Genomic DNA, 13,384 nt, shown 5'->3' on the forward strand with positions numbered 1-13,384 from the left:
CGTGGCTCCATCGCACAAAGGAAAATTTTCCCAGAGCTTGGGAACACACTACAGGGCTAATATAAGGTTCATTCACAAAACACGTTGAAAAGGATTAGGTTAAAACGCTACCATTAGAAGCTCTGTTCTGAAGAGTAGACTCCTATTTTACATCCACATTTACATAGCATTGAATGACAACATTATCGACATTACAATCTCTGCTCCGAAAGAATCAACTAACTTTACATCATACGACGATCAAAGGGAGTCTCAGATCAGGCCACGCACACAGCATGCAGCCTCTGTCTCTTGGAAATCTGCGGTGCCAATTCCTCCTTTGGCAGCTCCTCGGCCTGCAAAGGGGGCGGAGCGGGGTGCTCCTGATGCTGATCCGCTGCCCCATTTCACCAAAGACAGGGTCAAGTGTCAACCCGCCCCTCCTTCCATTTGGTCAGAGATGATCCGTGGAGCACCACGGGTTGAACCTCCCTAGCTAGCTGGCTAGTCTAGCAAGTCATAGTGCACATGCAAAAACAAAACTTAACAGAGCGGGAGGGTTAATGGCTGATTAACTCTCAGCACTTGCGACCTCTTTGATGCATGCATATACTTGCTCAATGATTAAACAACAGAGAAATTGCAAGGAGCAGGAATCGCTCACGGGAACCAGGCTGCGGCAAGAAGCATTTAAGAGTGGAGGTTCGACCCTAGGGTCTCCGGGGGTCAATAGGATATTGACCCTGCCGCTCCTTTTTTTCTTAGGGTCGGTCCGCTTTGATCCATGGGCTGATCTGAGGAGCGGGGTGACGTTGGAAAAGGTTTGACCCGGTCCCCTTGCAGCCCGAGCAGCTCCAGCGCGTCGATCTTGGCGAACCACGGATGCCTGAGCGCCGCCGCCGCCGTGAGGCGCTTCTCCGGGTTGCACGTGAGGAGGCCGCTCAGGACCTCGAATCCTTCCTTGGACAGCTTTGTTGGCATAATCTCGTGCATACTTATCATCATTCTGTAATTAGGCAGTTGCATTTAGTTGCACGTTTACATTCCTAAAAGTTAGCTAGCTGCATGTGAGATGAGCGGTGGAGAGGGCCAGAACCATGCTGCGTTCATGGTGCGGCTATGAGTGGTCACCGCCATGCGTGTATGAAACGTTCCCGCGCACAAGGCGGGCACGACGCAGCGTGAGGCGCGCATGGCGGGGGGGGGGGGATCGTTGGTCACAGACCGTGTAAGCACCGCGAATAAATAACAAGAAAGACCGAGAAAAGCTGCAACGTTTTTGGCAGCGCCACTTCTTTCGCATTCAGTTACATTCAGAGCGAGCGAGAGAGAAAGTTCAGGCGACGTCGTGCGCGAGCGCGGTCACCGAGCGTTGAGAGATCGCCGTCGGCGTAGCCATTCCGGCAGCCGGCGCCAACATCTGGTATCAGAGCGAGGACGGTGTATGTTATACGGCGGTTCTGTGAGCCCACCGCGTGAACCACCTCGCAAGAAGTTTGTTGTTCCACGAAGATCGCCGTCGCCGGAGATGACTGGGTCGGCCGCGTCGGGCTCAGGCGGATCGGGACATGGAGTCCGTGAGGGCTCTCTCATGTGGCCGATGCTCACCCGCTCGAATTATGCCGAGTGGGCAGTCCTGATGAAGTGCAACTTCGAGATCCTGGAGGTGTGGGAGGCGATCGAGCCAGGAGGTCAGACGGTGAAGAGGAGCCAAGATCGCCAAGCCATGGGCGGACTTCTCCGGTCTGTTCCACAGGAGATGTGGCAGATGCTGGGGGCGAAGAAGACTGTCAAGGAGGCGTGGGAGGCGGTGAAGAGCATGCGCGTTGGAGCTGAACGCGTGAAAGAAGCCAACGCCCAGCATCTGCTCCAAGAATTCGAGAATATCGCGTTCAAGGAGGGAGAGACAGTAGATGATTTCGCCCTGCGCATCAATGCGCTGGCGGCGGATCTGCGCACATCAGGAGAGGCAATTGAGGATACTCGAGTGGTGAAGAAGATGCTCCGCGTACTCCCCAAGAGGTACTTGCAGATCGCGATCTCCATCGAGACTTTACTCGATCTGAAAACTCTGACAATCGAGGAGCTCGTTGGGAGACTGAAGATGGCGGAGGATCGCCTCGGGATCGAGGCCGTCACCGACAAGGCCAGCAAACTCCTGCTGACAGAGGAGGACTGGGCGGCAAGGAACCGTCACCGACTCAAGCCTGAAGCGTCGGGGTCAGTCGGAGGAGAGAAGAAGGCCTGGAAGTCGAAGAGTGCTGGTGGCGGTGGCTCAGGTGAACGCGGTGATCGCGGCGACAAGAAGGAACCCATTGTCAAACTGACAACGATGGGCACTCCCAGGCGCAAGGGACGCTGCAGAAACTGTGGCATCTACGGCCACTGGGCAGAAGACTGCAAGAGGCCCAAGCGGGAGCGCAAGGAGGAAGCACATCATGTGCAAGCTGAGAAGGAGCCAGCGTTGTTGCTGGCCACCGTGAACACCGTGCATGTTCAGGGAGGAACGCGACGGGCTTTGAGCCAGGTCGTGCACCTGAACGAGAAGGATGTGGTTCCTGCTGATCGTGACGAGGACAGTGATGTTTGGGTCCTGGATACCGGGGCCAGCAATCATATGACCGGGCGGCGTGATGCATTGGCGTCGCTCGACACGTCGATTGGCGGCACGGTGCGGTTTGGCGACGGATCACTCGTCGCGATCGAGGGCATGGGCTCTGTCATGCTCCAAACGAAGAAGGATGGTCACAAGGTATTGACTGAAGTCTATTTCATTCCTAAATTGAAAAGCAACATAGTCAGTTTAGGCCAATTGGAAGAGGGGGGATGCAAAGTTGTGCTAGAAGATGGTTACTGTAGTGTGTTTGATGTGGAACGCACACTGCTTGCTCGTGCACCTCGTGTTGGGAATCGTCTTTATTTGCTGAAAGTGCATCTAGCTGCTCCTGTTTGTTTGGCTGCAAAGACAACTGCAAGGCATGGTTGTGGCATGGCCGGTATGGTCATCTCAATTTCCGAGCACTTCGTGAGCTTGGAGTGAAAGGAATGGTGGAAGGATTGCCACTGCTGGATCGTGTGGAAGAGTTTTGTGATGGCTGTGCACTTGGCAAGCAACATCGACAACCATTCCCACAAGTGGCAAATTACCGGGCTGACAGTCAATTGGACCTGTTTCATGCTGATCTTTGTGGCCAGATCAAGCCAAAGACACCAGGGGGTAAGAGCTACTTCCTACTTTTGGTTGATGATTATTCTCGGTATATGTGGATTGAACTGTTGACAACCAAGGATGAGGCTTTCATGTGCTTCAAGCGTGTCAAGGCACTAGCTGAAACTGAGCTAGGTGGCAAGCTTTGGGCTTTTCGCAGTGAGCGTGGAGGTGAATTCAATTCCATAGAGTTCAAAGAATATTGTGATGAGCATGGAGTGAAGCATTTCACCACCACACCGTACACGCCACAGCAAAATGGTGTGGTAGAATGGCGCAACAGGACCGTGGTGGAGATGGCTAGGTGTCTGTTGAAGAGTAAGAACTTGCCGGGAGAATTTTGGGGGGAGGCTGTCACCACTGCAGTGTATCTGCTGAATCGCTCTCCTACCAAAAGTCTTCAAGGCATAACTCCTTATGAAGTGTGGTACAACAGGAAGCCCAGTGTACATCACCTGAGAACCTTCGGTTGTGTTGTTCATGTGAAGAAAGTAGGGCCGGGTATATCCAAGTTGACTGATAGATCAACACCCATGGTGTTCATTGGTTATGAGAAAGGGACAAAAGGCTATAGAGTATATGATCCAGTAGCAAAAAAGCTTCACATATCTCGTGATGTGATTTTTGAAGAGAGTCGGGCTTGGAATTGGGATTCTGAAGCTCAGACAAACACAGCTGCCCCGGAGTTTGAAGTTGAACATTACACTACTGCCGGACCAGGAACAGTACCTGAATTCGGAAATGCAGAACAGATGGCTGAAGGAGATGACCCATTTGCAGCAGCCTCGGGAGGATCACACTCTCCAGGTCAGTCGTCTGCAGCACAAACATCTTAAGGAAGTCCTGCAACACCAGCTATGGAATTTGAAAGCCCACCAACAGGACAAACAGTGGATTCAGAAGGAGTACCAGTGAGATTTCGATCTCTGCAGAATATTTTTGACACTACTGATGAAATCCATGGGTTCGAGTATAGTGGGCTGTGCTACTTAGCTGCTGAAGAACCAGGAAGTGTTGATGAGGCCTTGGGAGAACAGTGTTGGAGAGAAGCAATGAAAGCTGAAATGGAGTCGATTCAGTCAAATAAAACATGGGAACTGACTGACTTACCTGCAGGACATCGTGCTATTGGCCTGAAATGGGTGTTCAAAGTTAAGAAAGATCCTGAAGGCAATGTAACCAAGCACAAAGCAAGGTTAGTCGCGAAGGGATATGCTCAGCGTGAGGGGGTGGACTTTGAAGAAGTGTTTGCCCCAGTTGCAAGAATTGAAACAGTTAGGCTGTTGATAGCACTGGCAGCTAGAAGTGGTTGGAAGGTACATCACATGGATGTTAAATCGGCATTTTTGAATGGAGACTTGTGTGAGGAGGTATATGTCCAGCAGCCTCCTGGCTTTGTTGTAGAGAATGGGAGTGGCAAGGTGCTGAAATTAAGGAAGGCTTTGTATGGGCTGCGTCAGGCACCCAGAGCTTGGAATGCAAGATTAGATAAGGAGCTGCTGAAACTTGGCTTTGCTAGAAATCCACTTGAGCATGCAGTGTACAGACGTTCAGATAACAATGGAAACTTTCTTATAGTGGGAGTATATGTGGATGATTTAATCATCACAGGGCCAAGCCAGGACAGCATTGCTGCATTCAAGCGACAAATGATGAAAAGCTTCAGTATGAGTGACCTTGGGCTGCTCACATATTACTTGGGAATACAAGTAGATCAGAAAGAGAGAGAGACAACCTTGTGTCAGAGTTCCTATGCAAAAAAAATTCTAGAACAGGCTGGAATGAGTGGGTGCAATCCCTGCTATGTTCCAATGGAAAACAAGTTAAAGCTGAGCAAGGAAGATAAGTCTTCTCTGGTTGATGCAACAAAGTACAGGAGTGTGATTGGGAGTTTGAGATACTTGGTGAACACAAGACCAGATCTTGCATATTCTGTGGGGATAGTGAGCAGGTACATGGAGAAGCCAAGGGCGAGTCATTGGGCGGCAGTCAAACAGATACTTCGGTACATAGCTGGAACTCTGAATTTTGGGTGCAGATACACCAGATCAGGCTTGTCTGAACCAAAATTACTAGGTTTCAGTGACAACGATCTGGCTGGTGACATTGACGACAGGAAGAGTACCAGTGGCTCAGTGTTCTTTGTGGGAATGAATCTGGTAACTTGGGTGTCTCAGAAGCAAAGAGTAGTCGCCCTATCCTCTTGTGAGGCTGAGTACATAGCTAGTGCAAATGCTGCATGCCAAGGCATTTGGCTCAGTCGTCTATTGGGTGAGCTGCTGGGAATTCAAGCTCCGAAAGTAAATCTCCTTGTTGATAACAAGTCTGCCATAGCCCTGAGTAAGAATCCAGTTCATCATGAACGGAGCAAGCACATAGACACAAAATATCACTTTGTGAGAGAATGTGTTGACAGTGGGAGCATTGACATTGATCATGTGAGTACACAGAACCAGCTAGCAGATATACTCACGAAGGCACTGGGCAAAGTCAGGTTCATCGAGCTGAGACAGCAGCTAGGCGTGAGTGAGGTGCAGCGAGATTAGGGGGTGAAATGTTGGCATAATCTCGTGCATACTTATCATCATTCTGTAATTAGGCAGTTGCATTTAGTTGCACGTTTACATTCCTAAAAGTTAGCTAGCTGCATGTGAGATGAGCGGTGGAGAGGGCCAGAACCATGCTGCGTTCATGGTGCGGCTATGAGTGGTCACCGCCATGCGTGTATGAAAGTTCCCGCGCACAAGGCGGGCACGACGCAGCGTGAGGCGCGCATGGCGGGGGGGATCGTTGGTCACAGACCGTGTAAGCACCGCGAATAAATAACAAGAAAGACCGAGAAAAGCTGCAACGTTTTTGGCAGCGCCACTTCTTTCGCATTCAGTTACATTCAGAGCGAGCGAGAGAGAAAGTTCAGGCGACGCCGTGCGCAAGCGCGGTCACCGAGCGTTGAGAGATCGCCGTCGGCGTAGCCATTCCGGCAGCCGGCGCCAACAAGCTTCGTCTCCGGGAAGAGCTCGCGCAGGTAGTTGTCCCGATGCATGTCCAGCTCCGGCATCCACACCGTGGCGAACGTCGTGGACGAGATCCCTGGCCACGTGCTGTCGTCGGGCACGCCGAGCACGTCGAAGATGGCGCAGAGCTGCCCGTGGTCGTAGAATCCCTGGAACAGAGGCCTCCCGTTGTTGATGAGCTCCGCCATGACGCAGCCGAGGGATCAGATGTCGACGCGCTCGTCGTAGTCGGGCTTCTCCAGCAGCAACTCCGGCGCCATGTACCAGAGCGTGCCGGCCGGCTCGTACGGCGGCCGCTCGTCCGTGGACATGGCGAGCCCGAAGTCGCAGAGCTTGACGACGCCGCAGCGACCGCCGCCGCCGCCGACGAGTATGTTCTGGGGCTTGATGTCGCGGTGCACGATGCGGGCGTCGTGCATCTTCTTGGCGCCCGTGAGCAGCTGCCACATGGCGGCGCGCACCGTGGTCTCGGGCAGCGGCGGGCTCCCGGGGCCGCGCTGGCGGAGGAGGTCGTGGAGGCTGGGGCCCACGCGCTCCATGACGAGGCGGAGGTCCAAGGTGGCCGGGGCGCGGACGACGCCGTGGAAGCCGACGACGAACGGGTTGGCGCCGCCGCCTGACGCCTCCTCGAGGAAGCGCGCCTCCCGCAGCAGCGCCGCGTGCCCGCCGTGGTCCTCGGCGACGCGCTTGATGGCGACGATCCGGCCGGTGGCGCGGTGGCGCGCCTTGACGACCGCGCCGAACCCCCCCTCGCCGAGGCGGCTGATCTCCTCGTACTGCTCTGAGCTGCTGACGGCGATGCGCCTCCTCTTGAGGCCGGCCGGTCTCGCCGCGGCAGCGGGCTCTACGCAGGCGGCCATCGCGAGCAGGAGAAGGCACAAGGCGGAGGATTGCCTGCCCTAGGCAGGGGACGGCTGCGCGAGGCGGGGGAGAGGCGGCCGACGTCGGGCGGCGGCGATGCGAGGAATGCGCGCGGGTCGAGTACTCGAGTGGCGAGGCGTGGAGTATTTATTATCGAGCGAGTCCGACACTCCGACTGCGAGTTGAAATCAATCCGACATCAACGCAAAATCGATCCCGGAGCAGCCGGATGCGATCTGGGGATGTTGTGCGTGCCCGTAACGCATCTCTCTCGGCGCGCGTGGTCTGCGAAACCAGCAGTGGGCACACGGCCGGAACAAGTTGAAGATTCAGTTTGCAGACATGGAAAGCCTTTCACATTCAGTATTTCAGTTTGCAGATCGCTCTTCCTCAAGGCCTCAGTGATCGATGAACGATGAATCCCGGCCTGCGTGCATTCCTGAGATCCAAACAAGGCCCTAAGCCCATGTTTAGCATAACTAGAAACATTTAGGCGTCTCAGGGCTCAGCGTGAGATGCTTACAGTTACAGCAACACCCGTCAATGCAAATTCATTCCAAAACACCAGAAAAGGATTCAATTCAAAACCTCAAATTATAATGCAATTTACATCACAGTACAGCAGCCATCACAAAGATCCGTTCTGAAGAACGAACATACTTACTAATTCTACATGCATAACAAAACGATCGGAAGAAATCTAAGATGTGCACACAGCATGCCGCCTGGGTCTCTTGGGCAACGGCGACACTGCTTCTTCTTCCCTTGGCACCTCCTGTGATTGGATCTTGGAGAACCACGGATGCTTGAGCGCCGCGGCTGCCGTGAGCCGCTTGTCGGGGTTGCACGTGAGGAGGCCGCTAAGGAGGTCGAGTCCTTCCTTAGACAGCTTTGACTCGGGGAACATGCAGCGTAGGACGCTACCCTTGCACCGCTGGCGCTGCTTCTCCAGTTCTGGCATCCCGGCGGCGAGCGGCGTGGACGAGAACCACGGCCATGTCGCGTCATCCGGCACGCCGAGCACGCCGAAGATCTCGCAGAGCTGGTCTTCGTAGTCGATGCCCTGGAACAGAGCAGACCCGTCGATGAGCTCCGCCATCACGCAGCCGAGGGACCAGATGTCGACGAGCGCGTCGTAGTCGGGCTTCCCCAGCAGCATCTCGGGCGCCATGTACCACATGGTGCCGGCCGCCTCGTACGGCGGCGGCTCGGCCATGCACACGGCGAGTCCGAAGTCGCAGAACCTGACGATCTGGTCGCCGCCGACGAGGATGTTCCCAGGCTTGATGTCCCGGTGGATGATGTGGCCGTCGTGCATCCTCTTGGCGCCCGTCAGCAGCTGCCACATGGCGGCGCGCACCGTGTCCTCGGGCAGCGGCGGCCGCTGGCAGCGCAGGGCGTCGTGGAGGCTCTGGCCGGCGCAGTCCATGACGAGGCAGAGCTCCGAGGTGGCCGGGTCGCGCGCGAGGCCGTGGAAGCCGACGACGAACGGGTTCCCGGCGCACGCCTCGAGGAAGCACGCCTCCCGCAGCAGTGCCGCGTAGCTGCCGCCGCCGCCGCCGGGCACGCGGAGGTACTTCATGGCGACGGCGCGGCCGGTGCCGCGGTGGCGCGCCATGACGACGGCGCCGAAGGCCCCCTCGCCGAGGCAGCAGCCCCCCTCGTAGTCGTCGGTGGTGCCCATGGCGACGCGCGTCCTCTTGCGGGTCTGCTGCGCGGCGGCGTGGCGGGGAGCGGCCGCCTCCACGACGCAGGCGACCATCGCGAGCGGAAGAAGAGATGACGGCGGTTGGCCTGCCCTAGGCAGGGAGGCGGCGGCCGGTGGCGATGCGAGCGAGAATGCGCGCAAGTTGAGTACTCGAGTGTCGGAGGCAAGTCGAGTATTTATTGCCGGAGTGAGTCCGACTTGCATTAGTTGATGGCGTGCCCGTAACGCATGTCTCGGTACGCATGGTCTGTGAGTTGGCAGGAGGCCGGATCAAACTAGACGATTCAGTTTGCATATTTGAAATGGTTTTCACGTTCAGTTTGCGGATCGGTCTTCCTCCCGGCCTCGGTGATCGATGAGCCCCGATCGACCTGCGTGCGTTTCCTGAACATCTTAGCAATGTCTGAAACTCTGAATAGTTATGGGGCCGATCAGACAATGTGCTTCTGCAGCAGACACATTATACTACGTAACCTGAAATAGGCATCATCTAACAGCAGACAGTGGCAGGAATCAGCTCAAGAAACGTCTTCCTCCACTGGAAACATGCAACCCTTGAAGGCAAACATGGAAACGGAAGACTGAAACTCTTTCTCCTTTCTCCTTTTCTTTTGCGAGAAAATGGAGACTGAATTTTTTTTTAAATAAAGAAGACTGAAATTCTGAGAGTGCCCTCAGGCCCTCAGGCGACGCATGGTCTGCCTCCATTGCTTAATTCCTCCAGAGGCTGATGGTCACGTACTGTGCAATTTCAGCATGTGACTTTGCATTCATATGACATAGTAGCACAATAGCAGTGCACCTCAAGGAAGTGTGCTGCCACGAACACTAATTGGTGAGTAGTGAGTGAACTCCCTCGAACGTTGTACTATGCATTAGGACAGTGTTAGTAAGTGTGGGCATGATTTGTTAACCATGGCTAAAACCAGTGAAGCTCAAACCTATTAGCAATATTAGTACAGGCTACATTCAGAAGAAAAGGACTCCACCATGACACTTTTAATGAGGCCGGTTTGAACCTAGACTGCATGAACAAATATAAAATGCCTTTGGCTCCCCAGAACATATAAAATCCAGGTAGAGAGCACCACAAGATCCTGTTTAACAACAATCACCAGGGCAGACACTGCCATAATCCCATAACATAACCTGTCATACAATGCATTCTGCAGTTAATTCAGATCAAGGCCACGCAAATTGGCAATGCCTCTACGCATCAAAACAGGCAGACGCCCAGTCGACTCGTCCCACCAGATTACAACCGCATTCCCTACCAAGGACGCAGCTCAACCCACTGCGCTAGTGCTCTGCTTCAGGCTGCTTCAAGCCATCCCATCGTGTCTTTCCAGGCTAGCGGCGCGAGCGAGTGGGCCAGAACGCGATCTGGGCCACGGTATGACTAGGCCTCCTCATTTATTTTGCTATGGAACATGATCGACGGCCCACTAGACTTAAACCCGACGGGTAAATAGATGGGCTAGGTACGGAATTTAGAGATGAAAAAAAAAACATTTTTTTCGGCCCAGTCCGTGCAGCGGGATGTCTGCTCAGGTCCGTCAAAATCAGCGTTTTTTTCTATTTTTATATTTTTTAAAAACTTTTTTTACAGAAATATATTTTTGGTTTCACAATTTACAGTTTTATACCCCTACTGCCCGTCTGCGGGGCGGCCGGCCCCCTGCCGCCCCCCTGCGGGGCGGTAGTGATCTATATGTAATTAAAATTTGAGTGCTATCGCATAGAGGCCCCTACCGCCCGGTGGAGGGGCGGCAGTCAGGCCGACCGCCCGGCAGGCTCCCCCCGATATAAAAGCAGAGGTCCCCCACACACCTGCATTTGCAGCAAACAACATCCATAGAGGGAAAAAGAAAAGACGTGGGGTGAGAGAGAGAGTTGAAACAACGAAGTCCTGCCGGATTTTGGATCCGAACCGCAGGTAACTAATATTTCCCATCCAATGCTCATCCCAGATCCAGCTATGAAGAGGGGCATAGGCCGACGGCAGACGCGTCGTATCCAGAACGGAATGGACGAGTCCGAGGTTGGAAAGAAGAAAAAACGTTGCAACTTGTGTGGAACAGACAGCCACACTTACAAAAAGTGCCCACAGCTTTCAGTACCCACTGCTGCTGCCGAGGCTGGACCTTCCGGGAATCCGACGGATGGATCGGCTCCACCTACAAGAATTCGCCGCATCTAGTTGTGCACGCAACAGCTTGCAATGTATTTGTGTGTACGAAAATAAGTATATTATGTATATACTATGTCTAAATGTCTTGTTTAATTAGTTGGCAGTGCGTATTTCTCTCGAATTTGGTTGTAACGAATAAAACCTTCAATGTAATATGTTATGTGGTATTTTGTTTAACGTTCTATTTATATTTCGTTCATTGTATCTTATGTGGTATTGTATCATAGAGCCACACGAGGTTCAAGATTCACAAATAAATATAATCATTGCAATCAAACATAGCAAACATATAAGTATTGCAATTAAAGGTACAGGAGGTCTGCCGTCCCGTCACAATTTACATCACAATCTAAAACCGATGAACATCATATGTTATAGATCATGTCATGAAATCATCTAGATCGTCATCCCAGTTGACAGATGGTGGTGCTGCAGGTGGTGTAGCATGACTTGACGAACCTCTCGACTTTCTCTTTCTCTCTTTTCTGGTTCTAGGTTCTTATACAGGGGGACAAACATCATGTGTTGGAGGTCATGGTTTTGGGGGCATAAAGTCATCTATATCGTCATCCCAGTTAACACAAGTTGGTGGTTGAGGTGGTGCAGCATTACTTGACGAACCTCTTACCTTTCCCTCTTTTCTGGTTCTAGGTTCGTGTAAGGGGGAGGAATATCATGTGTTGGAGGCCATGGTTTGGGGGGCATGAAGTCATCCATATCGTCATCCCAGTTAATACAAGTTGATGCTTGAGGTGGTGCAGCATGACTTGACGAACCTCCGGCCATCTGTTCTTGTGGAGGCCAAGAATTATCACCCGAAGATCTTCTCCACCTCCTTCGTCTAGTTTGCGGCATAAGTCCACCGAAGATACATACCAATTTACGGAAATTTGGTATCGATTTGTTAATCAACTCCGTGTCCTCGGGGTAATCCTAGCATATAATTACATAATAATTTTACTATTTCGTAAATATGGATTAAATGACAGACGAGATTAGAACTGAATAAGATTAACCTTAATATACATCTCATACACCTCTGACCGCAAACATATCTTACAAATACTTTGTAAGAATCCAATAACATTAGGATGATTCGCTAGTTCACATACCCTCATGTATATCTTCCGACGTTCTAGCAGGTGTTCCTTTACATCTTGTGTTGTAATACCTCGAAACAATGTGAAATTTTTAAACTCAACTAATTTTGACAACATCATCTCTATCGTACCATCCGCTAATAGATCCAATTTCTTACTGATTACAAGATGTGTCATGATCTCAAGTATTATACTAGATTTTCTTCGGTCCATGAAAATCCTCCAAAATTAGAGGCAGTCATTGCCTTATACTGCAATATTTAGAAACAAGTTTAATAGTATATTTCACTATCCAAAACTTAATTCTATTTTAATTTATAATTAATTTAGAAACAAGTCTGTAATAAACTGAAATTTTAATACTATAGCATTAATTAAATTAAATTGCTTTACAATATTAATGGATTCATACGTAATTGCTGCAGATCAGAAGTGCGGAATCCGGCAGGGCTTCGCTGTTGCAACTCTCTCCCTCACCCCACGTCTCTCCTTTTTCCCTTTATGGATGTTGTTTGCTGCAAATGTATGTGTGGGAGGGGGGACCTCAGCTTTTATATTGGGGGGAGCCTGCCGCCCCTCCACCGGGCGGTAGGGGCCTCCATGCGATAGCACTCAAATTTTAGTTACATATAGGTCCGTACCGCCCCCTGTCGGGCGGTAGGGGTATAAAACTGTAAATTATGAAACCAAAAATATATTTCTGTAAAAAATATTTTTAAAAAATATAAAAATCACGAATCAGCCATGCCGTTTGCCTTCTTTTCACTAGTGATTAACGGCGCGTCCATGCGCGCGTGTTGTTGATGTGTAGTGTTATAATCTTCAAAAAAAATTATATAGTGCGTTATTAAAATAGTTTGTTCAAATGATGCAGCAAACTGTTTTATTTAGTGAACGTTCGAACTCAAGGCATCTATAAGCTATAAATATGAGGCCATATAATATAAAAAAACACGATAACTAACCTGAGATTCTAAAGAAGAGTTTCTATCCAAGTTGTTGCCTGATCTTGTGGTGATATGCTAAGCAGATAAAACGGATGCAGCAAGCATATATACCAGCTATATAGCTGTAGTACGCCACAATGGCAAACAAAATTAGTAGAATAGTTACTATCAATCGTCAATCATATTGTAATATAGATGTAAAATGACGCAACAAGAAAACAATGACCTTGTTTAGTTGTAAAATTTAAAATTTCAAAACTATCATATCGAAAAAGAATTTTACATGCATGGAGTATCTAGACGAAATAAAAAACGAATTGCATAGATTGTTTGTAAATTGCGAGATGAAGCTAATGAGCCTAATTAGGCTATGATT

General features: G+C 51.0%; 1 protein-coding gene and 1 pseudogene across 1 annotated transcript; both read right to left on the bottom strand.

Moving 5' to 3' along the window:
• Positions 1–257: 257 nt before the first annotated feature.
• Positions 258–7,061, bottom strand: LOC120688724 (annotated as a pseudogene).
• A 701-nt stretch (positions 7,062–7,762) lies between these two features.
• Positions 7,763–8,824, bottom strand: LOC120688725 (putative cyclin-dependent kinase F-2). The gene has a single exon (XM_039971109.1). It carries the CDS (start codon positions 8,822–8,824, stop codon positions 7,763–7,765), a length of 1,062 nt encoding a protein of 353 aa, XP_039827043.1.
• Between the last annotated feature and the right edge of the window lie 4,560 nt (positions 8,825–13,384).

This window comes from Panicum virgatum, chromosome 9N, assembly GCF_016808335.1.
Source record: "Panicum virgatum strain AP13 chromosome 9N, P.virgatum_v5, whole genome shotgun sequence".
Lineage (NCBI taxonomy): Eukaryota > Viridiplantae > Streptophyta > Magnoliopsida > Poales > Poaceae > Panicum > Panicum virgatum.

What these genes read in the sequence shown, in the direction of transcription:
- LOC120688725 (XM_039971109.1), bottom strand. Translation starts at nt 8,824, where the DNA reads ATGGTCGCCTGCGTCGTGGAGGCGGCCGCTCCCCGCCACGCCGCCGCG.